This window comes from Coloeus monedula, assembly GCF_965178545.1.
Source record: "Coloeus monedula genome assembly, chromosome: 3".
NCBI lineage: Eukaryota > Metazoa > Chordata > Aves > Passeriformes > Corvidae > Coloeus > Coloeus monedula.
This window is the reverse complement of record NC_138783.1, coordinates 17,086,982-17,114,726: the sequence shown is the minus strand read 5'-3', so window position 1 is coordinate 17,114,726 and position 27,745 is coordinate 17,086,982. Positions and strand designations below refer to the sequence as shown.

At 59.4% G+C, this 27,745-nt stretch overlaps 1 protein-coding gene across 1 annotated transcript; it reads left to right on the top strand.

The window, feature by feature from the left end:
• Window positions 1–446: 446 nt before the first annotated feature.
• On the top strand, window positions 447–27,745 carry ARAP1 (ArfGAP with RhoGAP domain, ankyrin repeat and PH domain 1; the record flags this gene model as incomplete). Its single annotated transcript, XM_082279192.1, has 32 exons — window positions 447–1,120; window positions 7,319–7,467; window positions 8,959–9,026; window positions 9,920–10,023; window positions 10,564–10,734; window positions 12,295–12,364; window positions 12,604–12,724; window positions 12,840–13,045; window positions 13,418–13,524; window positions 13,607–13,806; window positions 13,903–13,988; window positions 15,162–15,344; window positions 16,283–16,457; window positions 17,898–18,032; window positions 18,294–18,429; window positions 18,913–19,015; window positions 19,103–19,298; window positions 19,610–19,655; window positions 19,865–20,028; window positions 20,332–20,544; window positions 21,442–21,547; window positions 21,770–21,917; window positions 22,121–22,204; window positions 22,362–22,430; window positions 22,593–22,710; window positions 23,534–23,647; window positions 24,068–24,210; window positions 24,727–24,759; window positions 25,634–25,716; window positions 26,174–26,224; window positions 26,608–26,671; window positions 26,863–27,745. The coding sequence occupies 32 exons, from the start codon at window positions 447–449 to the stop codon at window positions 27,079–27,081; spliced, it is 4,539 nt and encodes a 1,512-aa protein (XP_082135318.1). The 3' UTR covers window positions 27,082–27,745.

The following is a 27,745-nucleotide window of genomic DNA, read 5'->3' as shown; positions in this document are numbered from 1 at the left end:
CCAACAGTTCCTCTGCCCTTGAATCAGGCATATTCAGGCATATTCCCTGATTATCCACAATGTGGGACCCCCTTCCCCCACTGCTCTGTCCCCCAGCCCAAATGTCACCATGGGACCATGCTGGGGCCCCATGGTGCCTTCACCTCTAAGGGGATGGCCTCTATGTTTCAATGCCTAAAGTGGGACCCTCCAGCATTTCCACACTCCTGCAGCCCCCCAGTTCAGGATTGGGTGATCCTGGGGACACAGCGTGGTTGGAGGCCATAGGAAAACCAAGTGGCTTCACTGGGAATGTTGGTTTTGGGACCCCAGGGTTCAACTGGTGTGTGTCTTGGGACTGATCCTGATCCTGTTGTCTCCATTCCCAGGTCTTGATGTCATCCTGAGCCTCACTGGCAACAGGAGATGCACTGAGTGGTGCAAGTTTCTGTGGCCAGCCCCCTGCCATGGAGGAGGAGGGGTCTCTGCCGGTTGCTGCCTGGCTGTCTGCCCTCCACCTCGACCAGTACGTGGAGAGCTTCCAGCAAAGTGAGCTGTGGTCAGTGTGGGACTGCCGGGCTCTGACAGATGAGGGGCTCACCCGCCTTGGGGTGCTGCTGCCCGGCCACCGCCGCCGCATCCTCCTGGGGTTGCAGAAAGCCTTCGCTGAGGCCCCACTGCCCGCCAGGACTCAGCAGCCCCCTGCCAGTAAACCTGTCCCCATGAAACGCCACATCTTCCGCCTGAGCACTGCAACAGGGCCGGAGCAGCTGGAGCCCCGGTGCCTGCCAGTGCCCAGTGGGACCCCACTGCTGGAGCCGGAGCGGAGTGCAAGCTTCGCCCAGCTGCCCCCACCCATCCCACCCAGGGTGGGCTGCCGCCCCCCCCTCAAATTCTCGCCATCACTATCGGGGGGCAGCCCCGAGACCTGCCCTCCGCCCTGCAGCCATCTCCCAGCCCTGGAGGACCCCTCACCACCAGCCCTTGGGGATAAGCCCCCTGCCGACAGCCAGGTGAGACCCCCACTGCCACCGCTGCCAGCCAAGCGACACCAACTGGAAACCAAGTGCCAGAGCCTGAAGGGCCCCCCACTGCCCGACCGCCCCCCTGTGCTCCCCCCCAGGGCGGTGTCCCAGAGGAGGTAAGGGGGTGGCAGGGGCATGGGCTTGGGGATGGTCAAAGGTGGCAGGGTCTGTGGGGGGGCTACTGTCATGTGGGTGGGACCCTCAGGGTCACGACACGTGTTGCCTGGGGTACCTATACCCTCCCCAGACCTTAGCACATCTCCTGGGGGTACTCCCAGCCTCAGCACATCCCATGAGGGTACTAATCCTCCCCCCAACCCCAGCACAACCCCTGGGGGTATCCCTGCCCCAGGTCACAGCACATTTCCCAGGGCTACCCGCACCAGGGCGTGACTGAGATATTTATTTTGGCTGTGGCTGGAGTACCCACTCTGATCACTCCAATCACCCAGGTCACCCAAGCCTGGCATGGGCTGGGGCGCAGTCCCTGCAACAATGTAGAGCCCTGCCTTGCCCACACCTGCAATGTGGGCAGTGCTGAAGCCTGAGGAACTCTTCACACCAGTTGGTGCAACACAGTGAACCGCAGCGCAGAGACAGCGTGGGGCAAACTTGCTGTCAGCTGCTGTGGCCAAATGACATCGGAGCAGGCTGGAATTTGGGGACAGCAGTGCTTGCAGCCCCCCCTTTGATGTCCCAACCTCCCCAGTGCACTCCCAAATCCTGCGGAGCACAGGCAGGTGTGGAGTGAGGACTGGGAGTGCAGTTTGGAGGGGGCAGAGGAGCTCCTGGGTGCCAGCACCCTGCCAGGGTGAGGTGGGGGAATGTCAGCAAGCTTGTGTGGCCCCCTCCAGGGAGTTCCTCCCTGCAACCTCCCCAGGACCCACAGACTTCCCAGCACTCTAAAGGATATGATCCTGGAGCTAGGGTGTCTAGGTGGTCCCCTAAGGGACCCCCTAAGGGGGTCCTGGGAGTGGGGTTGGGTTTGTCCTGAGTGATGGTGCTGGATGGGACCTCGTGTGTAGTCAGGATGAGAATGGGAGGGCTGGTGGCTGGGCTCCCCCTCCAGCTTCCCATCCCTCTGCCCCAGAGGGCTTTTTGTGGTAAGGTGGGTGGAGGTGATCCCTCTGCCTGTGCTCTGACCCCTACCTGGTGCTGATGCATCAGGGAGTGGCCTGGGATGCTGAGCTGGGCAGGGGGCTCAGGCAGCTGATGTGGGGTGCTGGCATGCCATGGGGTGGGCAGCACCTGTCCCTAGGGCTCCTTGGACTCCGGATCAACAGTGTCCATCCTGGCACCCCAGGAACTGTTCCTACCACTGCATTTCTGCACCAAGATAGTCACCCAAATCCTCCTGGAGCCACTCTCCATCCTGCCCTGGCCAGGAGGCTCGCCGGGCATGATGAGGCCAACGGCTGCCACTTCGGTGCAAGCTGTGCTGGCTTGGTGCTGGACATGCCATGGGTTTGGTACTTGCCGTGCTGGTTTGGTGCCAGCTGTGCCGTGGGTTTAGTGCCGTCCGTGCTGGGTGTTTGGTGCCAGCTGTGCCAGAGTTCTGGTACTGGCCGTGCTGAGGATTTGGTGCTGGCCGTGCTGAGGATTTGGTGCTGGCCGTGCTGAGGATTTGGTGCCGGCCATGCCGCTGCTCCGGCCAGCTCAGGAAGTTTTTGCTGCAGTGCAGGAAGTGCCGGGGTGAGAAGCTCCGCTCCCCGCCGGCCTCCCCCAGCCCTCCCCGTGCTGCCGATCGGTCCCACCGGGGTTCCCGTCACCTGCCCAGGTAGGGGGCACGGGTGGCACAGTGCCAGGCGTGCCGCACACAGGCAGGCGGCGGGGGCCGGGGCGGAGGGATTTTTGGGATGGGATCTAGCGCTGCCGGCGCTACCGGGTGCGAGTCTCGCTCTGCCGGCTCCAGCGGGTGTTTCCTGCCCTGACCTGTGTGCCCACAGGCATTGTTGGTCCCCCAGTTCCTGCTGCCCCGGGGACGGGCGCTCTGCCGCGGAACAGGCGCTGCCCACCCTGGCAAGGCACCCCGAAGGCTGTGCACCGGAACTCGGGGGCTGGGATTCCCCCCTGGAGCTGCCCCGAGGGATTTGGGGGTGCATTAGGATCCCTCGGGAGCGGAATGCAGGACCATGGCAGTCAGGAGGGGATGGGCCTCGCAGGTGGCGGTGGCTGAACAGCACCCCCAGGACTCAAGGGTGCTCCAGTGGCTTGGGGTACTCTGGGGTCACCATGGCAGAGCCCTGGTGGGTGGCCATAGGGCCCTGGCACCTGGTGTGCCATGCACTCGTAACATATAGATTACATGTATGCATTGGGGCTTGGCAGCGACAGAAGGGAGTATGTATGGGTGTAAGTGTGTATAGATGGGTGTATACGTGGATATATGTATTTCTCACATAGATCTTGATGTTGTAGTGAGTATATACCGGAGTATATCTGTGCATCCATATATATGTTATATGTGTATTATATGGATATATTGGGGAGTTCAGGACTAACCAGCTGAACCCGAAAACACATCTCAAAAGTTACTTTAATTGTATGACCAGGAATATATTTGCTACAGGTGGGTTCTTGTTTTGAGAACATTTGGGGATTATTTAAAAATAATTATTTAAAAATAAAGAGCTATCATCTCCTAAGAAATTCTTCCCTCTGAGGGTGGTGAGCCCTGGCACAGGCTGCCCAGAGAAGCTGTGGCTGCCCCATCCCTGCAAATGTTCAAAGCTGGGTTGAATGGGGCTTAGAATAACCTGGAGTTGTAGGTATCTCTGCCCATGGCATGAGATAAGCTTTAAAGTCCTTTCCCAACCAAACCATTCCATGATTCTATGACTCTTTGGCCAGTGCCAGTGCCTGGCCATGCCCATGGATGGAGGAGGTGCCGTGATGCAGGACAGCTGGCACAGACAAGGAGTGCATTCAGGAGGATGAGGGTATTCAGAGGATGAGGGTATGAGTCACCCTGTGGCCGATGTTGGGTCCTGGCTCTGCGTGTGGGGCAGCATGTGCTGGGAGCTTGGGAAGCTACCCACACTGGGGCTCCCTGGAGTGATGGGTGACTGGCTAAAGTGCCCTGCGCTGGGTTGGAGGGAGCTCCACAGCCCCAGGGTGCTGCTGTTGGCCCCAAACCCATCTCCTGCCCCCATGGGGGGACCTGACCTGGGTGCCTGCAGCCAGTGAACACGAAAGGCCTGGGGGTGGGGGGTATACTGCTGGGCTGCCCAAGGACCAACAACAGTGGGGGATGCTGGCCCATATTGAGGCTGATAGTTGCTCACATCTGGATGATCTTTGCCCATGCTGTGGTGATGCCCACATCAGGGTGATGTTTGCCCAGGTCTGGATGGTACTTGTCCACATCAGGGTGATGCTCGCTGCATGCAGGCTGGGGCTGGGGCTCTTTGCCAGCAGCTGTGAGGCAGCTGCATTGGTCTGGCCCTGTCTCTGGGTGGGGATGAGCCCCCACCATAATCCCTTGTGGAGGTGGGAGTGCCCACAGGGGAGGGACCTCCGAGCATGAGGGCTGAGGAAGAGCCAGAGCACCCCTGTGTATGCAGACAGCCCGGGAGCAGAGCAAGTGACCTGGGCATTTCTGGGGTGACGCCACCCACCCATCTCCCCTCGCTTCCGGCGTGCTGCCGTGGTCCCTGGTGCTTCCTCCTAGCTGCTTGCAGAGCCATATTGTGGTTTCCTCCAGGCCATGTTCACCTCCGGGTTCTCACCATCCCCCCAAACCCTGGGCCACCCCAAGCACCCCTGTGCCACGAGGTGATAGGATCATCCCAGCCCTGCTGGGTGTGGGATGTCTGAGATACTACCTCCCACAGGTTGATGGCAGCAACCGTGTTCAACACCAGGAGCTCTCTCTCACCACTTCCGGACTTGATGCCCCCCTCCCAATGCCAGCAGCAGGGCTGTAAGCCCCCCAGTTTTGGCCACTGATGGCTCAGACCTAGACACCCCACAGAGGGTCACATGAGCAGTGGATGCTCATGTCTGCACCCTGATCGTGGGGGGAGGCTGTCAGTGAGAGGGGCACCCCCTCTGCATGCCCAGGTGATGGTCTAGGGATTAGAGCAACCCCCTGAGCAGCTGGTGGGGGGGGGGGGGGTGGCTGTAGAAAGTGATGTCCAAGAAAGTGATGACAGAAGACTCCTTTTTGGAGAGCTGGGCGAGCTGGGCAGGGGTGGTGGCCTGGGCAGAGGTTTGGCTTTGGGGTGGTGCCTGTGGGAGAACAGCCCTTTCTGCCCCCTTTAGAAGGGAGCCCTAGATAAGGGGCAGCAGATAAGGTGCTGCTCAGATACGGGACAGCACATAAGGCACTGGTTTGCCACTTCTCTAATGGCAGAGGTGGCACCAGCCAGACCCTGCCTGGAGCAGGACTGGCATCCTTTGGGCATGGCTGCATGGGGGGCCAGGGGGTGCAGGAAGTGATGGGGCACCCACACTATCCCATGGAGCCATGGGGGGACATGAAGCCCAGGGATGCTACAGCAGCAGATGATGACATGGAGAGCAGGCAGACCAGTGGGGAGGGTGTTTTCGGGAACTGGGGTGTTATTTGTGCCTGAGCTCTGTGAGTGCCCATCCTGCTGGTCCCTGGGATAGTGGAACTAGGGGCTGGACAGGACTGGGGCTGGGCCAGAAACCCTCCTGAGAAGTCCCCATCCAGGAGATGAGGATTGTCCAGGCTTGAGGCTTGTCATCTCACTGCTGGCCATGGGGCTTGTGCTGCAGCCCCCCAACTGCAGCCCAGGGGGCAAACACCACCCTGGGTGGCTGCACAGATGCAGACCCCAGCCAGGCTCTTGCTGGAGGTTCTGTGGCTTGTGCACTGTCACCTCCATGTCTCCGGGTCCTTGCACACCTGGGTGCCCCAGCAGCTCCTGCCTGGTGGTGTTGCGATCAGTGCTGCTGGGCCCCCCTGCCCACACTCCCCTGCCCATGCTCCCCTCCTTCCCTGCCAGCATTCCCTAATGTATGGATGGTTGTGGCTGGTTCCCATGGAAATAGCTGCTGAGAAATGAGGTCAGGCTGACCCAGGGAGAGACAGCACTCCTGTCTTCCCCTGCTTCCTGCTCTGGCCAGGGAGAAGTTTCCTCTCCAGCTCACCCCAAGCTAAGGGAAAGCTCTTGTGCAATGAGCCATGGTGCTAGGAGGCACATCCCCAGAAACCATGGGGTACTAATGGCAGTCTTAGCCACGGAATCATGGAATCTTAGCTTGGTTTGGATTGGATGGGACCCTAAAGCTCATTTAGTCCCACCCCCCCTCCCAAGGGCAGAGACACCTCCCACTAGACCTGGTTGCTCCAAGCCCCATCCCACCTGGCCTTGAACATTTCCAGGCATGGGGCAGTCACAGCTTCTCTAGGAAACCTGTGCTAGGGTCTCACCACCCTCAGAGGGAAGAACTTCTTCCCAATATCCAATCTAACCAGCTGTTCCTTCTTGTGGCTGCGGTGCGAGGTAGCTGGAGCAAGGATGGCGATGGTGCCAGCATGCAGGTCCCCTGGGACTCACCTGCCTCGGGCTTGGGATGGAAATTCTGCCCACTACCTCTTCCCTCTCCCTGGATTCAGGGATGCTGTAAAGGTGCCTTGTATTTTTATACCCTGGAGAAACTTCTTAATTTCCTGCCCTTGAAAACACCATTACCTTTGAGTCTCAGGAAGGCAGGAAGCAAGGAACAGGAGGTAGGAGTGTCTGAGCCCAGCTGCTCAGGGGCTCTGTGGGGAGGAGGACAGTCCCCATGGTCCCTCTCCACACTGGTCAAGGTTTTGGGGCTGGGGGCATGGCTCACTGACCCAGTGAGAAGCTCCATTTCCAGGAGTTCTTGCTACCGTACCAGCCACCCCGGATCTCCAGTGTCCACCCCACTATAAGGAATGGCACAGAGCATCCCTAGGGCCCCCATCCTGCTCAGGGAACCCTGTGGCCACCAGCAAACCAGCTAAGGAAGTGGCTCTGCCATTGTTTAGACTGGAGGAAAGAAAACAACCTGCTCTGGGATGTGGCTTCAAGGCTGTGGGCAGCTTGGGGTGTCCCAGAGCCAGATAAGGATCCTGAGCTGTGGAGTACACACAGGAGAGTGAGGTTGGATGCCAGGAAAACATTTCCAGGTTAGAAAAGTAGTCATATAAAGCACAGGAAAGGCTTTGCCATGGAATCTTAGGAATTGGTTTGTGGGTTTGGGTCTGCTGAGGTTTAGTCCCTTTTGGGGGTCCTCTGTGACCCTCTGCAGGTGTATCAGGGTGGGAAGTGGGGCAGGAGCTGGCATAAGGCAGTGCTTGCTCCTCTCTCGCACAGCATCCCTGCCAAAGAGGAGCTCCCCATCACTGAAAGAGCACCCAGTGTCACCCTGTCCCCCCCGTTTCCCCTGCCTCGCACGAAGACGCCAGCCCTGACTCCACCGGCGCTCCCCTCCAAGGCCACCCTTCCCTTTGTGCCGGAGTTTGGTGAGTACAAGGGGGGCCCCTCCAGTCTTCCCCTGTCACAAATCTTCCCTTGGGATTTCCATCCCATGGGTGCTGTGCCTTCCTTCCTGTTCATTTGTTCCTCTGTCCTTGCTGGGGTCCCTTTCTTCTCTATCCTCTTTCTTGCCTTCTGGGCTGGGTGTGCCAGGGGTGCAAGATCTGGGCTGGGGGATTTAGGGTGTGTGAGGTCTGAGCTGGGGGCTTCAGGGAAGGGGTGTAAGACCTGGGTTGGGTGTTTCAGGGATGCAAGATGTGGACTGGGGGTTTGGGTGCATGTTCCTAGGGCAGAGCAAAGGTTTCTGTGGGTGCTGGAAGCGCCCACACACACTCACAGAAGAAAAGTGAACCTATCAGGGGGCTGAAATGCAGATGTCCCTGGTTCTGAAGTCCCAGGACCGTGCCTTTGCATCCCCCAGCCCCTTCCTCAGGGTATCCCTGGGGCTCAGCCAACTGCCAGGAGCAATGCTGAGTTGGGGACCCCCATGGAGGGGTGAAGGTTTGGTCTCGGGGTGCAGCCCTCACTGGACTATAATTCAGCTGGAATAGCTCTGCTGGAAGGAGGAGGAAGGGCTGAGCTGTGTGGGGTACTGGGTACCTCTCAAGGCCAGCGAACCTGCAGGAAGCAGCACTGGTTTAACTGGGAGCTGGGGTGTGTTTCAGAAGCTGGGAGAAGCTGTGGACAGGGAACTTATCTGTTGGCGGCTGTAGGGAGGAAAGCTGCTCCCACCCTGATGGGTTTGGGATGCAGAGGCTGCAAGGGGTTTCTGTGGTGCCAAGGTGAGCATCTACCTGCACCCCTCAACCCCCAGCAACCTGGGAGCATCCTCACCTTCTTCCAGGGCCCAAACACCATTACCTGGGTTGGGGTTTTGGGAGGATTCTGCTGCAGATTCTCAGTGGGATTTGGGAGTGGGTGTCTGCCAGGGCCAGGCTGTCTGGGGGCACTTGTTCCCTATGGGTTTGCAATCCTGACCAGGATTCCTGCTCATGTGGGTGCTGGGTGAGAGGAACTATCACTCACTCCCATCATCCTCTGGGATCTCATTTCCATGGTGCGCAAGCTTGGGAGCTGATAAGGAATGGAAGAGGAGGGAGGGGAGTCCACCCTGGAAAACAAGCTGTGGGAAAAGCCCCTGGGAACCCCCAGCAGCAGGAGCTCCCAGGCAGAGACACGAGAGCCTGGATGAAACCATAGTGCTAGGGCTGGTGTCACCAAGTCCTGTTCTGGCGAGTGTTGTGACAGTGCTGGGAAGTGCCACTAGCAGGACTTTGCCCTTTCCCAGCTCTTCCCCAAACTCTTTGATAAAACCTTTTTTGTCACAGGGATGGGGTGGTTATTTGCCAAGGGCAAAGCAAGGGGAAGCCAGCCGTGCCTGCATCCTCACCCTCCCCACAAGCTCCAGGGTAGCAGGGGAAATTGGGACCCCTTGCTCCACCCCAGCTGATTTCCAGCATTTCCCTCTCTTTTGTCAGATGACTCAGACTACGAGGACTCGGCGTGGGAGGAGGAATTAGCCAGACCGACGGGGGAGATGGCCAAGGTTTGTCCCACCATGGGGCTGGAGGTGGGCAGGAGCTAGCAGGGTGACTGGCCCTAAGGACAGGTACCGGCCTTGGGATGCTACACAGATAGCGGTTAGGGCTGGAGGAGTAGCTAGAAAGGGGGTTCTGCCTCACTGAGCACCCACTGTGTGTCCCATAGGTTCCTAGGGAGTACCCCCTGGGTCTCCCACGGGGAGTGGAACCCTGGGGTTCCCAGGAAGCACCCACTGGGTCTCCCATGGGGGTTGAAACCCCAGAGCTGGAACTGGGTCCTTCAGTGTTCTCGGGAAGTACCTACCAGGTCTTTCAGTGGTGCTGGAACTCGAGGGTCCCTGGGGAGCACCCAGCAGGTCTCACCCCAGTGTCCCGAGGAAGCACTCACTGTGTCCTCTGGGGTCTCTGGGGAGCACCCATGCTGTGCAGCACCCCGCCACACTCGTGCTCAGAGTGTGTGCTAGTAGATCGCTCCAGCACTGCATCTTGAATGTAATCCCTGGACTGCGAATTTCTATCTGCCTCCCTTGCTCCCTGGGGTGGGAATGGATGGATTTGGGGAGTCCCAGCATCTGCAGAGCCCCCTGAGCACCTGAATCCCCCATCTGCCTTTGCTAGGGAACGCCAGGGCCAAGGAGGCGATGCCGGATTTCTCATGAAGCTCCGACATTTTTAGCTGCTATAAATAACCATCCTGGTGTTCAGCTCCTCCCTTGACTGTACTTCCCTCTCTCTGTGAGCCTCAGCATGCCTCTTCCTGGGCACCCTGGCACTGTTGAGCTGGGGATGGGCTGGTGACACAGCATCGTGTCCCCTCTCCTTCCATCTACCCTGCACCCTCACGGTGCAGTGGGGGCACCAAGGAGACCCCACGTGTCACCTGTGTGTGTCTCTGCAGGAGGATGCTGAGCCTAGGATGGGGCGACCACGGTCCCTGCGTTTCAACAGCCTCTTCAGTGAAGATGAGTTCGGCGAGGACCACCCCGATGCACCCCCTGCCAAGTATGAGCTTGGCTGCCATGCTGTGTGCAGGGGACACGTGTGTGTGCAGCTGTGTGCATGTATAGGCAAGGGATATGTGTGCATGTACCAGGGAGTGGTTCTGTAGGGGGGCAGTGTGAGCACAGGCAGAGAGCTCTTGTGCATGGCAGGGCGGGTGAGTGCACAGGTCAGGGCTTCTTGTGTGTGCACAGCTCCACAGTGTGCACACATGCGCACACACAGGGCCTGTGCACGGGAGCACATGTGAGCGTGTGTGAGCAGAGAGCAGCTCTGCACATCACTGGGTTGGGGCTGCGGTCTTGGGGGTGCCCCTATCCCCTGTCCCAGAGCTGGGACTCAGGCCTGGGCTGTCCCTGGGGCTGGGGGACATGCTGGGACCCCACTGAGGGGACTGTCCCCAGTGTCCCTGCTTGCATACAGCTGGCCTGCATTGCCTGTGCCTCAGGGAAGGTCACAGGGAGGCTGAAGCATGCGGGGGAGCCTCAGCCCCTCCCGGGACCTGCCAGCTCTTAACCCTCTCCCTTGGCTCCTCATCCCCAGTGGTGGCAGCAGCTGGAGTGACAGAGACCCCAGCTTGCATCCGCCTGCACCTGCCTGCTTCCCTGGCAGCAGCCTCGGCCCACTCAGTGACAGCATGGATGGCACCAGTGCCACCACCCCGCTTTCACCCACCATCAGAGCAGGGTGGCTGGACAAGAACCCACCACAGGGGTGAGTGATGTACTGGGGTCCCTGTGTGACGTGTAAGGGTGATTGTCCCCTCCTTTTCCCACCTGTAATTCCTGCTCATGGGGATTTACTTTTGCTTTGGTGAAAATCCATTGCTAGGCGTTCCTTCCACTCCCTTCTAACCTGTGATTTAGATTAGTACCACCAATTTTTCATGGAAGAGCCTTTCTCAGAGCAGGTGCCACCAGTGGTTGTACTGACTTGGCCGAGTAGGAGGGGAGGCTGCAGCTCGAGCTTCCTCCTCCTGCATCACTGGGAAAACAGCTGCCTTTCCTCTGGGGGAGCCCTGGAATAGCGGTGACAAGAGAAGCTGTCAGGGATGAGATGGGGGGTCTGGGCTGACCCGTGCTTTTGGGATCCCTGGGTTTGCTGCAGGAGGAGGTGGTGATGGCCCCTACCCCATGGGATGGCAGCCCCCAATCCTGGGCTCATGGTGGAAAGTCAGGGTGGTGCAGGAGTAAAACAGGGGAAGTGCTGGGCTTGTGTCTGTGTGCTCCAGGGTGAGTGAGCTAGGGAGTCATAGGGAGCCCAGTGAACCCAGTGAGCACAATCAGCACAGTGTGCACAGGGAGCCCACTCAAATTGCCCCAGCACTACCTGGGAGGCAATGATCAAGTAGGAGATGTGATGGATATTTGGGGGCTACTTAATCTGGGCTCTGAGGAAGCCCCAAGGTAGCAGTTCCACCGAGGAGGAGCAGAAAGCTCAGCTCTGTTGAGCAGCCGCGCTGCTGGGGAAGTGAGAGCAGCTGGACGGTCCCTGGGAAGCTGCTCCAGCAAACCTTGCCTGGGTAAACAAGCCCTTGAGCAACCACTGTGTCCCTGCCACCGCGCCAGGCCCCAGTCCCACCAGCAAGGGAGACCTGGGGGTTCAGTGCTGGTAGGGGGCTGCATGGCAGGGCTTGCTGGAGCTGTGTTGGAAAGGGCTTGGCTTCTCCTGCAGCCAGGGATGGGCTGGAGAGTGTCCTGCCTTTCCCTGTGGTGCGTGGTTGGTCTGCATGCTCAGCTGGGGAGGGCAAAGGGGTCTCTGGTGGGCTCTCTTCCAGTCCCAGGGTCCTGCCTCTCATCCGTATCCCCATCCTGATAGAGATGCACAGCTTCTCCCTCTGCTCAGGTGCCAATGATCCTGCCTGGAATGTGCCTCCACATCCTGGAATGTGGATTGAACCCTGCCTGGTTGTTAAGGGCAGCCCTTGTTCTCAGCTCCATGTTTTAATTGGTGCCTGGAGGAAAGCATGAAGTCCCCATTGCTGTCCCCAACAGCAACATGAGGGCACAGGATCAATGGCTGGGGACTTCAAGGGCTGGCCGGGACAGGTCTCTCATCACTGTGCAGGATACAGGACTGGGGACATAGCACAGGAAGTAGGGCTGGGGACATGGCACAGGATGGAGGGTTGGGGACATTGAGGGCTGGGGACACAGGGCAGGATCAATGGTGAGGTAGCCCCAGGCTTTTGGCAACTGGGGCGTGAACACGCAAGCACAATCATCCTGAGTTCAAGGACATCCCCTCCAATGGGTCCCTCCGGTCCCCTCCCAGGTCCTACATCTACCAGAAACGCTGGGTGAAGCTTGACGCTGATTACCTCCGCTATTTTGACAGTGAAAAGGTGGGTGGAGAAGATGGATCTGGGGGTTTGGGATGAGAAGGTGGCAGAGGAGCTGCCCCAGCAGGACCACCTCCCTCTGGGGATCCCAACTGGGAGACATGGCTGTGCCAGGGAGCAGCCATGGCTGGGTGCTGGGGGTGAGACGTGGGAGGCTCAGAGCCTCCTGGACATGGGAGTTGGAGCATTGGGAACCCGAGGCCACAGCTATGAGCAGCATGTCTCCCCACTCCCTGACCCAGGATACCTACTCCAAGCGGCTCATTCCCGTCTCCTCCATCTCCCGCGTCGGCAGCGTCGGGGACCAGAAATTTGAGGTTGTCACCAACAACCGCAACTTTGTGTTCCGGGCTGAGAATGATGGTGAGTGACAGGGGTCCCTGTTCCCCAGCTGCTCTCCCTTCTCAGCCCACGGGATGAGTCCCATTGGCTCCTGGGCCCAGGCTGATCCTAACGCATCTTGCCTCTGGCCCCACAGCAGACCGCAATGAGTGGATACAAACCCTGCAGCAGATTGCAGAGGAGCGGAAGAGCAAAGTTCCAGAGAGGACATTGATGTCCTCAGCCACTGACACTGCCACTGAGCTAGCCGATAAGAGTGGCTTCCTGGAGCTGCGGGGCTTTAAGCACAAGCTCTTTGTGGTGGTGGCTGGAGACAAAGTGTTCCTTTACAAGAATGCAGAGGTTGGTAGCTGGGGGAGCTGTGGCACTACAGGAGACCCTGATGCTATTTCAAGGGGGACCTGTTCCCTTTGCACTCCCAGCCTGAGCAGAGCAGCAGTGAGCCAGGACACCCAGGCCAGCCACCCCTCAAATGGGGACAGCACAGAAGCCACGGAGTGCTGACCTCTGAGGTGCAGCCCTCCCTCTCTGCTGGCTCTGAGTCTTGGGCTCTCCCAGGAGCATCACACCCACTGTAGCTGCTCCAGAGTCTGCAGTGCCCTAAGTACCCTCAGGATGAGAGCTGGGCGGGGAAGGGACACAGTTACCCCACCTCCCAGGCATTGGATCCCATCATCCATCCCCCTTCATCCCTTGCCCACCCTCCCCCACCAGGACTATCGGCTGGGGATTGGCATCACCTACATAGAGATGAATGTGGGGAACGTCAAGGAGGTGGATCGCCGGGGCTTTGACCTCACCACACCATACAGGATCTTCAGGTGAGCCCAGGGTGACGAGGGGGTGCTGAGGGTGCTGCCCACCCCGAGCCATGGTGTATCTCACCCCCATCCCTGCTGGCAGCTTCTCTGCTGACTCAGAGCAGGAGAAGGAGGAATGGGTGGAGGCCATGCAGCAGTCCATCGCTGAGGCACTCTCCAACTCTGAGGTGGCCGAGAGGATCTGGGCAGTGGAGTCCAACCGCTTCTGTGCCGACTGTGGCTCCTCCAAACCCGACTGGGCCTCCATCAACCTCTGTGTCGTCATCTGCAAGAGATGTGCAGGTACCCGTATCTGGAGGGGCACAAATGGGAATCCTTGGGGACTCCCAGACCTTTCCCACCCCAAAATGGGTCCCTAATGGGTCATCTCACTGGCAGGGGAACACCGGGGATTGGGCCCTGGCATCACCAAAGTCCGGAGCCTGAAGATGGACAGGAAGGTGTGGACTGAGGAGCTGATCAAGGTATTGGCACAGACCAGTCCCAAAAAGCCCTTTTTGGGGACGACACCCTGTTCCCTCTCTATGGCAGAGCTGCTGGCTGTGGGCTGGGGGGTGCTGGAGCACGGCAGGGCTCTTCCAGGCTGATTCCAGCCCCTTGGGGGGACACCACGGTGTGGCTTGGCTGGGGAGAGGATCCCCAGCAGCCTTTCATTCTGTCTCTGTGGACCCCTGGCACCATCAGCATGCCGATGAGGACAAGCGGCACTTATGTGCCCCCGCCACAGACAGATGGTGTCTTTTTGCCCATGGGGACATGGCTGTGGAGCGGCCGGAGTGGCTGTGGGGCCATGGCTGCGGGATTGGCGTGGGGCCGAGGGCAGAGCAGTCCCCCGAAGCGGTATGGCCGCCGGCGCGGAGGAATGTGAGGGCGCAGCCAGGGCCGGGATGGGTGGGCGGGGGGAGCTGGGATTCATTTCAAGATCTAACCTGGCAGCCATTTCCCGCCGGCAGAGCCTGGCTGGCTCCGTTCTTCCCATCCATCCTGCTCAGATCCTGCATTCCTGCTTGGCGTCCCACCCGCGCAGCCCCCGCCTCCGGCACTGCCTGCTCCCCGAGCTCCCAAACGCTTCCAGCTGCTGCCTGCGGCTGCTCCCTTTCCCCTCCCCCATCTGGGAACGCTGCCTGAAACCACCCCAGCATCCCTAGGGCCCCGGCTCGCACCGCCCCTCCTCGACCTTCGTATGCACCCCTTCCACCCCTAAGAATTTCGGGGTGCTGGCAGAATCTCCCGTGGGTGTTGAGGTGATGTGGGTCTCCCTGAGACAGGGCTAAACCTCTTAATGGCATTGCTCAGTGGGGGTAGTGGGGTGGCAAGAGGCCACCAAAAGCACTTTGAATCTGTCCCCATGGATGCTGAGCACCACCCCACCTCCCACAGCTGGGTGCTGCTTTCCAGATGTGATTTTTCGGGGCAGGAAGGGGAATTGGCAGCCGTGGGGGCTGTCAGAAGCTGCGTGCCTGGAGTGGGTGGGTGCACCTGCACCCTGCCCACTCAAACTCCCCACTCCCCCTACACCACCCATGCTCTTCCTGCACCCCACTGCTCTCCTGGGCAGCACCCTGCCCCCAGCAAAGCCCTCCTACATGCCCCGGCAGTATTGTCACATTGGCCTCTCCTTGTCCTTGTCCCCACAGCTCTTCCAGCAGTTTGGCAACATGATGGCCAACCAGTTTTGGGCTGCAAATGTGCCTCCCAGTGAGGCCATTGGCCCCACCAGCGGCAGCCAGGAGAGGAGGCGCTTCCTCATCGCCAAATACCGGGAGGGCAAGTACCGCCACTACCACCCACTCTTCGGCAACCAGGAGGAGCTTGACAGGGTCAGTGGCCCCCAGGGATGAGCACCCACTTGGGAGTTCTGCCTGGGCACGAAGTGATGCTGAGCTAGGATTCTGAGGCTCTTTTGGGAGTGCCCACCATCCCTCCCTGCCTGTATTTCTGCCTATATCCCCCTAGCCCCCATTGCACATCCTATGTCCTCACTGTGCACCTCAAGACAAAGCCTGGGGTCTCCAGGAGGGATGAGCCAGCTGTGGGGACAGGGTAATGTCTCTGTGATGGGGCATAACCAGCTTCATGTCCAGGCTGGAGAGCCTTGTCCAAGACAGGATCTGCCTACCACAGCCAGGCAACCTCTTCCTGGCTTGGAAATTGTTTGGGGTCAAACTCGGCTGGATGGGGCTTAGGGGAGCTGGTGCTGGGGGCACACCCCAGTTGAGGCAGCTTGAAATCCCTCCCCAGGAGTACCTGGCCAGCAGCCCCGATCACCAGCCATGGCACGAATTCCCTGTGTTGGCTGCTGGCAGGGTGCCAAACTAGAGCGTCACACAGGGAATGTCACACAGGGAATGCCATCCTGGCGCTCTGACTGCCAACCTTCGCCTCCCACTCTGCCATGGCTTTGCCCCTGCCAGGGCTTCTCCAGTGTTTGCACAAGCGGTGGGGGTACACGGGGGGCCCAGCCGGCCAAGGGAATTCGCATGTGGGCTTGTTTGTTTTCCTACTCTGGCTCGGCCGGCCCGCCCCGTTGCCGTATGACTTCACCCCGGCTCCTTAAGGGAGGGATTCGCAGCCGGCTCCAAACTTTTTCTCCCAGTTTGAGCCTCCTTTGTTCTGACCAGGCGGCTGGGAGGCGGCCGGGAGGCAGCCGGGAGTCCGGCAGCTCACTGCGCTCACCCGGATCCTTTTGCTGGGGGTCTCCTTCTCCTCCTCGGTGGGAGCCTTCAGCTTCACCGCTGGCTTCCTGGCTCTGCTGCAGGCTCTGTGTGCGGCCGTCACCACCAGTGATCTGGCAGAGACGCAGGCTCTGCTCTTCTGTGGGGCATCGGTGACCTGTGACACCGGGGACCCCCAGTGCCCAACACCCCTGGCCCTGGCTGAGAGAAGTGGGCAGCGGCTGCAGATGGAGTTCCTGCTCCAGAACAAAACCTCAGGTAAGGGCGGACCCCCTTGAAGCTCCGCCATGGGCTCACACCCACTAACAACATTCCTGGAGTTGCTGCTGGGGTATTCTGGGGGACACAGCTGCGTTTTGAGCTGATCCCAGCTCTGTGTCCTGCCCAGCAGCTTCCTGGCAGGAGTCTCTCCATCTGCTGGCACTCTTGAGAGTCTGTGCACCCCGCGAGAGGGAAGAGAGGCTTTGGGGAACCCCCTGTGCCCCTGGGGGCTCAATTCCAGCTGGAAGCACAGATCTGGAGCCCAGCTGGGGATGCAGGCTGGTGTTGCAGGCACCAGAAGGGACAGGAGAGAGTATTCCCACACCATCCTGGCATGCTAGGGGCATTCCAGGCAGTTTCAAGGGACATCCCCCTGTCAGATGGGCATCTCCCACCTCCGGCATGCCCCTGGGGTGGGAGGGCTGACCCCCTAATGACCTGTCCCATTCTGCTGGATGTGCCCTGCCCTTGAGCTCGACTCCAGGAGGGCTGATGGCTCCCACGGGATTTGCACCCTAATGCAAGGTGAACCTCTGACTTTGGACAGGTGGGCAGGAACACTTGGGCAGGTGGAACAGAGGTGTCGGGGCCGGCCAATGCCTGCCAGAGCTGTCACATTGCCTTGGCAGCCAAGTCCGTCCTGCAGAAGTTGGAATTTGCCCAGGTCTGGGGCTGGCCCAGCTCTTCCTGATGTGTCATCAGTAAAGGTGTCTGGGAGAGCTGTGAGGCCTCCCAGCCACCCCAGTGAGCCAGAGAAATCCAAAGCTTGGGCTCATACTGCTGGTGCCAGCAATCTCCAGTGTCTTGGGATTGCTGGGGTGCATGAAGCCAGCACTGCATGAAGCAGGGCTGAACTGAGGGAGCAGGAATCTGCCTCATCCTGGATTCCCCATCTGTAGAGCTCCAGGCACCCTACACTCTGATCTGGGTGTGATTTAGGAGTGTCCCTGCATCCTATCTCAGCTTGATCCCAGAGGGAGTGGGGGTTGCCTCTTGCTGGCAAGGTAGGGAAACTGAGGCAGGGGACATGACTGTGATCAGATCAGGAGGCTGTGACAGAGCCCTGTGCTGTTATTTCAGCTGCAGGACTGTGATGCTCTGCCCTGCACCTCCTGCAGAGCAGCAGGGACCTGGGACAGCCTGGGAGGACCTCAGTGGTGGGGGAGCTTGGTCCCCACCTCCCCAGATTCTTCCCATCCTGTCCCAGCTCAGTGCTTAGGGAGGGGTTTCGGGAAGGACTCAGGATGTGGGATGACTCCCACGCAGCCCTGGATTTGGGGACCAGCACTGCTCCTTGCACCCCACCTGTGCTGTGGTGGGAGCTCGGGGTGCAGCCTGTGGGATGCTCCTTGTGCTGAAATGGGGGAAACCCAGCTGCCTCGTGGGGCTGGGGGAGGAGGGCAGCTCCCCATGACAGACTGGTCTCCCTGCTTGCAGAGCCACCACGCCTGGAGATGGTGGGCAGTGAGGAGAAGCCCTACTCTGTGCACCTGCCCTCCATTACCCACAATGGCTTCCTCTACAAGACCCCCTCCATGGCTAAGCCCATCAGTGAGCGGAAGGGCCTGGAAGGTACATGTGTGAGACAAGGGAAAAGGGAGCTGGGAGATTCAGAGCAATTCCCCTGAGAGGGGAAATTGCACCCTCCCCTGTTCTCTCAGGCAGAGAGAAGGGGTGGGGAAGTACAGCATCACCTGGTGGCCTGGTTTGGTGGGGGGTCACATCAGATGGGCACCCAGTGGGTGCTGCTGGAGTGCTCAGGCTGGTTTGGTGGGTGCTGTGGGGTGGGCCAGAGCTCAGGGGGGCTGCTCAGTGCTCTCCTGTGCCATGCAGAGTTCAGCCGGCGGTGGTGCACGCTGCAGGATGGTGTGCTCAGCTACTATGAGAACGACCGCAACGCTGTGCCCAATGGTGAGATCAGGGTGGAGGAAATCGTGTGCCTGGTGAACAACCCACTCCATGCCCATGGGTAAGGCTGCACTCCCCTGGAGCACCTCTGCTCCTGCAGGGCCTGGCACAGTGGCATCCACAAGGGGTGGCAGGAGGGGACTGTAGTCCCCAATCCCACCAATGGCCCCTGAACCAGTGGCTTTGCAAGGATTCTGTATAAATAATTTGCAGCCCCTTTGGAGCATCTTTCCAACCCTTTAGTAAGACCTTTGTGACCTCATTGCAGCTGCTTTGTAGTCCCTCTGGAACCCTGGTCCAACTCCTTTGTAACCATTTTGTGGCCCCTGTGCAGTCCCTGTATCCCCTGTTGGAATGTCTGGCAGCACTGGGATGCTGGAGTGCCCACGGCCATGGTGAGGGGATCCCACATTAGATCAGCCATTGTCAGAGCCATCAGCCGCCATGCAGCAGGATGCTTCCACCCCTGGAACACCCCTATCACCCACCCAGCTCTATCCCACCCCTGTGGGCACCCAGGCTCCCTTTTTCCTCCCTCCTGAAGGATCGAGAGCACGTTTGAGGTGTACACCGAGGCAGATCGACTCTATCTCTTTGGGGTGGAGAGCCCTGACTCTGCTCGAGAATGGCTCAAGTCTATTGCCAAGGTGGGATGCAGGGGCCTGGGGTGGTCCTGGGTGCTGGTGGCGACTGGGCACAGTGGTGCTGATGGATTCCTCTCCTCCCTGGCTCAGTCATTTGTTCACCCCCGCGCTGAGGAGCTGCTGGCACTGGACTTTGAGCGGCTTGGCCGACTGCATTACAAGGGGGGTCTCACCCTGGAGCGTGCCCAGGAGGGCTGGTTTGCCCTGGTCGGCTCCATGCTCCATGTCTGCTCTGAGGATGGCCATCGGCAGGAGCCTCTCCAGCTGCGCAAGCTGCAGGAGCTCTGTGAGCACCCCTGCCCTGCTGGCAGGACCCCCTGGCTGGGAGGGAGGGTGTGTCCCCCAAATCCTGCTCTAGGGTGCACCTAGCTTTTGGTGGGAGTCTGGTGGGTATTGCTCCTATGGAGTGTTCCTTGAATGAGAGGAAATGCAGCTGCTATTTTTCCTCTTCATCCTCTTCCCCCTCTCCATCCTCTTCCCCATCCCTGCTTGTCAGGAGCTGAACCTATTGGCAGAGCCTCCCACAGCATGTGGGTCTAGTGGAGCTGGGGCACTGCATATTCCCATAGGTAATGGGCTCCCTGCCTTCCTTTCCAGCCATCCAGGGGGACCATGAAGTTCTTGTGCTGGTGGAGAGGCGGAGGTAAGAGGGTGGGGGAGAGGGAGGGCCCCCCAGCCAAAAACCCCTCCTTGTTCTGGAGTGTCTTTGCCCTCCTTGCCATGGCTCTAGACGCCCAAAACTGAGTTGGGATCACCTGCAGACCCCCAGGGCCAGCCTTCCTGGGGGTTGCAGACATGCAGTGGGGTGTGGGGGAACACCTAGCCCCCTGCTGAGCCCAGGCATACTGGCAGGACACTGTACATCCAAGGAGAGCGGAAGCTAGATTTCCTGGGCTGGGTCCACGCCATCCAGAAGGCTGCAGGCAGCTCGGGAGACACCTTGTCGGAGCAGCAGCTGACAGAGTCGGACGTCCCACTGCTAGTGGACCGCTGCATTGACTACATCACCCAGTGCGGTATGGGTCAAGTCCTGGGATGCTGGTGGGGACCAGAGTGTGGCATTTGGGTCACCCCACTGGTGTGGCGTGGCAGGCTGAGAACCCGATGTGCTTGTGGTACATGTTTCCCTCCCTCCCTGAACATCTGCTCCAGCTGTGTGGGAGGGCTCCATCTGCAGCAGGACTTTGGCTCCAGTCACAGGAACACCTGTGGGATGGTATACTCTGTGGCACCTTGCAGTGTTTGATGGGGAGCTGGTGGGCCAGGAGTGGGGTCTGTCTCCTGCAGAAGGGGTCTCATCCCCACTGGCTCCATCTCAGGGCTGACGTCTGAGGGAATCTACCGCAAGAGTGGGCAGAACTCCAAGACCACCAGCCTTCTGGAGGTGCTGCAGCGGGATGCGCGCCGCGTCCGCCTGAAAGAGGGCGAGCACCAGGTGGACGATGTGGCCAACACCCTCAAACGCTTCTTCCGTGACCTTGGGGATGGGCTGTTCACTCGGCGGTGGGCCCCGGACTGGCTGTGGGCCACAGGTGAGCTCTGGGGGCTGCTTGGAGATGGCAGGAGGAGGGGCGTGGGCTACCCAGTTCTGTGCAGCCTATTTGTCCACTTCATGGGTTGGAGAAACATATCTGGGCTCCACATGTTCGCCTGTGCCGGGGTCTCAAGTGGTTGGTGGAGAGTGGAGTGTGCTCACGCTGCCCCTGTGCAGACTTGTGCTCTGGCAAGGGTGGGGCTGAGCCGGGGGAGACAGCTAGATCCCGCTGCCCTTCCCTTCTGGATCCGGTCACTGGGGATGGATGTACCCAGCAGAACACCCAACAGACACAGGCTACGGCCCCATGGAGCTGGGATGCTCTGGCTTCAGAGAGCTGGGATGCTCTAGCCTTGTAATGCTCCAGCCCTGTGGAGCTGGGATTCTCTGGCCCCATGATGCTGGGATGCTCCAGTCCCATTGTGCTGATATACTCTGTTCCCATGAATCTGGGGAGATCTAGCCCTGCAGAGCTAGGGTGCTGTGGCCTCATGGAGCTGGGCTGCCCTGGCCTCACAGGTCTGGGATGCTCCAGCCCCATAAAGCAGGTGTGTGCTTGCCCCATGGACCTGGGATTCTCCATCCCTAGGATGCTCTGGCACCTTGGAACTGGCAGGTTCCAGCCCCATGGACCTGAGATGCTCTTTTCCCATTGAGCTAGGATATTCCAGTCCCATGGAGCTGGGTTACCCTGGTCCCATAATTCTGGGATGCTTCAGCCCTGGCACGCTCCAGCTCTGCAGACCTGGGATGCTCTCTGGCCTCATGGATTTGGGATGCTCTATTTCCATGGTGGGACAGGAGAGGGGAAGTGGAGTGTGCAGAGGGGATGGTGTGGTCCTGAGCCTTAATCTCCACTTTGTGCTCCTCCATGTTCTTTCTCTCCCTCTGGCAGCGCTGGAGGATGAGGAGGCAAAGGTTGGCAAGTACCGGCAGCTCCTGGCTGCCCTCCCACCAGTGAACCGGGCCACGCTGAAGGCACTCATCAATCACCTCTTCCGGTATGGCATCCACCCGCTGGACACTGACCTCTCCACTGTGGGGTCCTGGGGGGCTCTGGGATGTGGGGAAGCCCTCATCCTTTGGCTCATGTCCCCAGCAAGGAAAGGAGAGGAGTTTGGGGTCAAGCTGTGCCTGATGCCAAGCATCGTGTCCTGTGTGGGGGCTGAAGGAGGGGTCCCGGGGGGGCTGTGGGGCAGGAATTTTAACAGAGTTCCCCACAGGGTCCAGTGCTTCTCTGGGGAGAACCAGATGAACACACACAACCTGGCCATTGTCTTTGGGCCCACACTCTTCCAGACGGATGGGAAGGACTACAAGGCAGGACGTGTGGTGGAGGACCTCATCAGCCACTATGTGGAGATCTTTAACGTAGGTTCACCCCTGGGTCGCAGCATGTGGACATTCACAGGGAATGCAGAGGTGGAAGGAGGAGGAAGTCGGGTCTGCTCTGTCTGCAGACTTCTTGCTTTGGAGACAAGGGGAGAGAGGACCATACCTTTTCAAACCCTGGAAACCTGAAGCCTGGAGCCACGATGGTCTGGTCAGCCCTGATGGCTTCTCTTCCCTGGCAGGTCAATGACCAAGAGATGAAGAAGCAGCAGGACGAAATCACAGCCATCATGAAGATGCGGGAAGCATCATCCAGTGGAACACAGGTGGGTTCTGGACATGCAGACCTCTTCTCCTGGGCCCCCCGTGTCTATTGTAGCATCTCCTGGACATGCCCTGGGCAGGGGATGTCCACACTGGTGGGGGGGATTTCGCCCACACATGGGAAGCAGTGGGTCGAAGCACTTTACTGTTGCCCTCCAGCAAGCTGGGGACTTCATCTGCACTGTCTACCTGGAGGAGAAGAAGACAGAGACAGAGCAGCATGTCAAGGTGAGCAGTTGGGCAGAGGGTGAAGAGGGGTCAGGGGTCCCCTCGTTGTATGTCCAAGCCTCTGTAGTGGCATGGGGACTCACGCTGAGCTGGCACCTCTGTGGTGTGAGGATGGAAGGGCCCTGGGCACTGACTGATGGAGACTTGCCCCCTGCCTCTCAGATCCCAGCCACGATGACAGCTGAGGAGCTCACCTTTGAGATCCTGGACCGGCGGAAAATTGTTATGAAGGAGAAGGACTACTGGAGCTGCTTCGAAGTGAATGAGAGGGAAGAGGCAGGTTGGTGCAGGGGCATGAGGGTGGTGATGAGGGGGAGAGAGATGGAGATGGGGATGATGTTAGGGATGGAGGTGGGGATGCAGATGGGGATGAAGTTAGAGATGGGAATGAAGTGGGGATGAGGATGAAAAAAGTGATGGACAGGGTGATGCAGGTATGGGGATGGAGATGCAGATGGAGATGGGAATGGATATAGGGATGGGTATGAAAAATCTCCCCTTGTGATTGCACCATGGAGCAATCTGGGATTGAGCACAGCTGCTCACCACATCCAGTTTGCACATGGTCGAGTACTGCAGATGGGCTGGAGTTTGGGCCAGCATGTCCGTCTGTATCCTTTGGAGTTCAAGTGCCTTTGAAGTTTGATGGGGGGAGGTGTCCAGGTTCTCCAGCCACCAAAAGGAGCAGCCCTAAGTTGCCTGTAGGCAGCAGCAAGGGAGAGATCAACAGGAGCAGAATGAGACCCTGGTCCTGCCTGTTGGTGCCTTGAGCTCCTGCTGCCAGTGGGTAGGGGTCAGTCTCTTCTAGGTGACAAGTGACAGGACAAGAGGAAATGGCCTCAAGTTATGCCAGGGGAGGTTTAGGTTGGATATTTGAGAAAATTCCTTCAATGAAAGAGTTGTCCGGCCCTGGCACAGGCTGCCCAGGGCAGTGGTGGAGTCACTGTCCTTGAAGGGATTGACAAGACATCTAGATGTGGCACTTGGGGACATAGTTTAGTGGCAAGACCGAGGCAGACCCTCAGGACACAAGTGTGACACTCTCTGGATGGGAGCTGGCCCACGGGACACTGCCTGAGACCTGCCTGTGCCCTGACTGACAGAGCGGCCCTTGCATTACTCGGAGAAAGTTCTGCCCATCCTGCACTGCCTGGGGACAGAGAGTTACCTGGTGGTGAAGAAGCAGATGTCCATGGAGAATATGCTCCTCTACCTTGGTGAGAGGCAGGGGCCATGGTCTGGGCAGGGAGAGAAGGAAGGGGATGGGGTGGGGTGGGATGGGATAGGATGGGGATTGGACATGGATGGGGATGTGGAGTGGAGGGGAGGGGATGGAGAAGGGGATGGGAATGGGGAAGAGGATGGGATAGGCTGGGATGGGATCCATGCAAGTAGGAACCAGCTCAGTTAGCATGTGACTTGGAGCCCCCTGATACGGTGTCATGGCCAAATGCTGTGCCTGGTGCAGTGGGGAAGCGCGTCCTGCCTGTCCTGCCTGGCCTGGGAGTTGAGGGGCAGTGCCAGGGCTCCACAGCAGCTGGAGGGCTGCTGTGATGGGGGCGAGGGTCTGGCTGCGCCCTCCTTGGGGGGCCTGACCGGCCCCTGGGGTCCGGAGCCACTCAGGCATGTGCCTCTAGCCAGCAGAGTGGGTGACTGCAAGCATGGCATGATGAAATTCCGGGAGGAGAGGAACCTGCTGGGGCTTGGGCTGAGCACTGGCTTCCACGATCGCTACTTCATCCTCAACCACTCCTGGCTGCGCCTATACAAGGAAGTGCGGGTGAGCCCTGCCTCCCACCCTGGCCCTTCCCCTTCCCCTGGCCTTCCTTGGCCCTTCCCTGCCCTGGCCTTCTTTGGCCCTTCCCTGCCCTCCCCTTCCTTGACCGGCCCTGCCCTACCCTGCCCTGCCCTGCCCTGCCGCACTGTGGCTGTGTGGGGATTCCCTGATGACACCGGACCCATGTGGGCTGGCATTGCTCGGGCAGTGCAGGCAGCAATGGGGTTGCCATGGCACAGGCAGTGCAGGCAGCCATGAGCAATGTGAGCAGTTCTGGAGCTGGCCCCAGAAGTGCTGTCACCCAGACCTGGAGCAGATCCCAGAGCTCCTGGTCAGTGGCAGGGCTGAGGGGGGACATGCTGGCATACTGGCTGTGTGGGGACAGCCACTCCCTGCCCCCCCGTTCCTGCTCGCCCTGATCTGACACTGCACCCTGGCACATCACCATCCCTATGCCCTGCCCTTGGGCACAGGGAGGCTGCCCCACCTCTGCTTTAACCCCTCTCCTCTGTTGAACAGAGCCTGAGGCAGCGGAGCCCCCCCTTGGAGAGCGTGAGTAGGGAGGGGAACAGGGGGCTTAGCTGGGGTGCAGGGGCTCCCATGCCCTCTGCCCTTACAAGTCTGCCCAGGGTTGACCTCAGATCCAATCCAGGGTCAGTCCCAAATCCAATCCCGCAGCACACATGTGCCAGTCACCGGAATTGTCTCTGGTGCTACCATCTCTCCCCATTAGCCCCCAGCATTGTTTGGCCCCTCTGGCTTGGGGTCCTGCTGTCTTTCACTCCAGGCAGCCAGAGCTGGGTCTGGGGAAGGGACCATAGAGGATGGGGATGGGCTGAGCTGCTTCCCCATCCCGCGGGCATTGGATCGGGCTCTTGTAAGTCAACACTGCTTGCATGTGAACATGGATGGAGGCATGTGTCCAGTGTGGCACCTGCTTTTGGGTCATGGCAAGGCACAGCCAGCACTGGAAGGGTCCTCATGCTTTGCCATGATGGCGGTGGGACATTTTGGAATGTGCTCTGGGCAGAGTGGGTCTGGGTCCATCACTGCCGTGGCCGTGGCCATGGTGCTGAGGAGGGGTATGAGGTGGGATCCCCATGCAGGATGTCTCGTTCCAGGTTCTCGAGACTCTGTCACAATGTGCCAGTGTGGGTCCCAGCTCTGAAGGCAACTGGCACTGTCTAGGGGGGACAGGCCACCTGTGTCCCTTTCCTGCTACCTGTGGCCCTTGCCATGGGTGACAGACACATGCTCGGCTCCATGCTGGGCATGCTGGGCTTCACCCTCCTGCCTGTCACCACATCACTACAGCTTTTCCTCCCTGCTGGGGGGTGGACCCTATCCCAGCACTGGTGGGGGGACCGTGGTGGGTGGGGACAGATCTAGCAGCCACCAACCCAGTGCCGGTTCCCTGTTTTCCCAGAGTCACAAGCCGGAGAAGGAGTGGCCTGTCCGAAACCTGAAGGTCTACCTGGGCGTTAAAAAGAAACTTCGACCCCCGACGTGGTGAGCAGCCTGTGGAGCCGAAGGATGAGGATAGGAGTGGAGATGGGGTCAGGGACAAGGACAGGGACAGTTTTGGCTGCCGGACCCGACCCCTGCTGGCCGGGCCTCCTGCCACCAGGTGTCAGAGCAGCTCTGTAGGACGCTGCTGCAGCCTGGTCTAACCGGCAGGGACTGGGCTGTCCCTGGCACTGTCCACAGCCCTGTACTCGGTGCTGTTCCTGCCGTGTCTTTCTCCCCAGCCCTGTTTCTGGCACTGTCCCCGGGGGTGTTTGTGGGGCTGGGGAGATTTGCAGAACTGGGGGAGGGTTTGTGGGGCTAGAGGGGGCAGTTGCAGGGACAATGGGGGGTTTGCAGGGATGGGGGTTGGCAGGGATGAGAGGGGTTTGCTGGGGTGCTTGGCTAGCAGAGGACGGCAGCATGGGCTGTTGGGATTCATGTTTTCACTGTCCTCTTCCAGCTGGGGCTTTACAGTATTCTACGAAAACGAGAAGCACGAGAAGCAGCAATGGTGAGGGAAGGCGACATGGGATACTAAACTTATCCCTGGGACAGATGGACATGTGGCAGCTCTTTGGAGCCTTTGCCATGGCAGGGGGAGATGGGGAATCATAGAAATCTTGAAATGGTTTGGATGGGAAGTGACCTTGAAGATCATCCAGTTGCCCTCCTGACACTGGCAGGGACATCATATGTGTGGGGACAGCCGGGCTGAGCACCCATGGCCCCATACAGGTTCCCCCTGGGGCCTGTGGCTGTCCCCTTCAGTCCCCTGGGGTCTCATGCATAGCAGCAGCTGAGGTCTCTGAAGTAGGTGGGTGTCCCCGGAGTGGTCAGAGGGGACACCCTACTTGCCTCCACCACCTCCTCTGGCTGCTGACACTGTTTCCACAGGTACCTGTGCTGTGACACCCAGGCCGATCTGCGGGAGTGGTTCGCCACCTTCCTCCAGGTGCAGGTAGGGAGTGGGCCAGATGATCACTCCCGTAAAAGTGGGGCACCCCATGGGGGACAGTCCCACAGGGATGCTTAGCCAGCAGAAACCCTTTGGGGTATCCAAGCATCCCTAAACACCAGCACCTCAGAGCAAAAGAGAGGTCCTGGGTTGGGTGAGTCTCCGGTCTCCATCACTGTCCCCTCTGTCTGCAGAATGGGGGTGCCCTGTGGCCCTCGGAGCGTCCCAAGATGCGGGCGGCACGGCCGCAGCAGGATGCCAGGTTGGGTAACATCTCCCTCATCCCGCTGCGGGGCAATGAGAGCGAGATGAGGAACAGTGTGGCTGCTTTTGCTACTGACCCCCTAACTGTGAGTGATCTGGGGGCACTGGTGGTCCTCCATGTGGGGCTGCATCCCCCCTGCATCACATGATAGGGGGTCCCGGTCTCCAAACCTGGGTGGGGGATATCCTGGCTCCCATTCCTGCTTCCATACCTTAGGTACTGCATCATCTCCAGTGATGGATCTGGGGGGGCAGGCTGATCCTTTGGGGACTGGCGGGGTCTCCTGTGTCCAGGGGGGTCCCAAACCATGTGATGCAAGAAGAGGGGATGCTGCCATGCTCCTGATTCTTTCCTCTAACAGGCGTGGATTTTCTGTCCTGGTCACAGATCAGCTCCCCATCCTGGTGTCTGTCTGTCTGCAACAGCTGTCCTGCCTGGGGGCTGTCACCCATCGGGTGTCCCCCAACCATGTGGGTGCGGGTGCTGGTGTCTTGCCCAGCCACGGGGCTGGCAGTGGGACAGAGACAATCCCACTGCCTCCAAGCCAGTCGCTTGGGCCTTCGTTGCTGTTATAAACCAGGGGACAGGGCCATGCCAGGGGAATACCTCAGTGGCATTGGTTGGGCATCATCCAATGGGTGCCCAGGGATGCCCCAAGGGCAGAGAGCAGCATCTTTGCTGCCCTGGAACCCCTGCACAGGCTCAGGTTTATAACGGGGGGCAGCCGGAAAGCCTCCAGGGGCTTTGCTGTGGGCTGTGCTTCGCAGTGTGCATGTGGTTGTGTGGTCTGGTACAGGGGACCAGCGCACCAG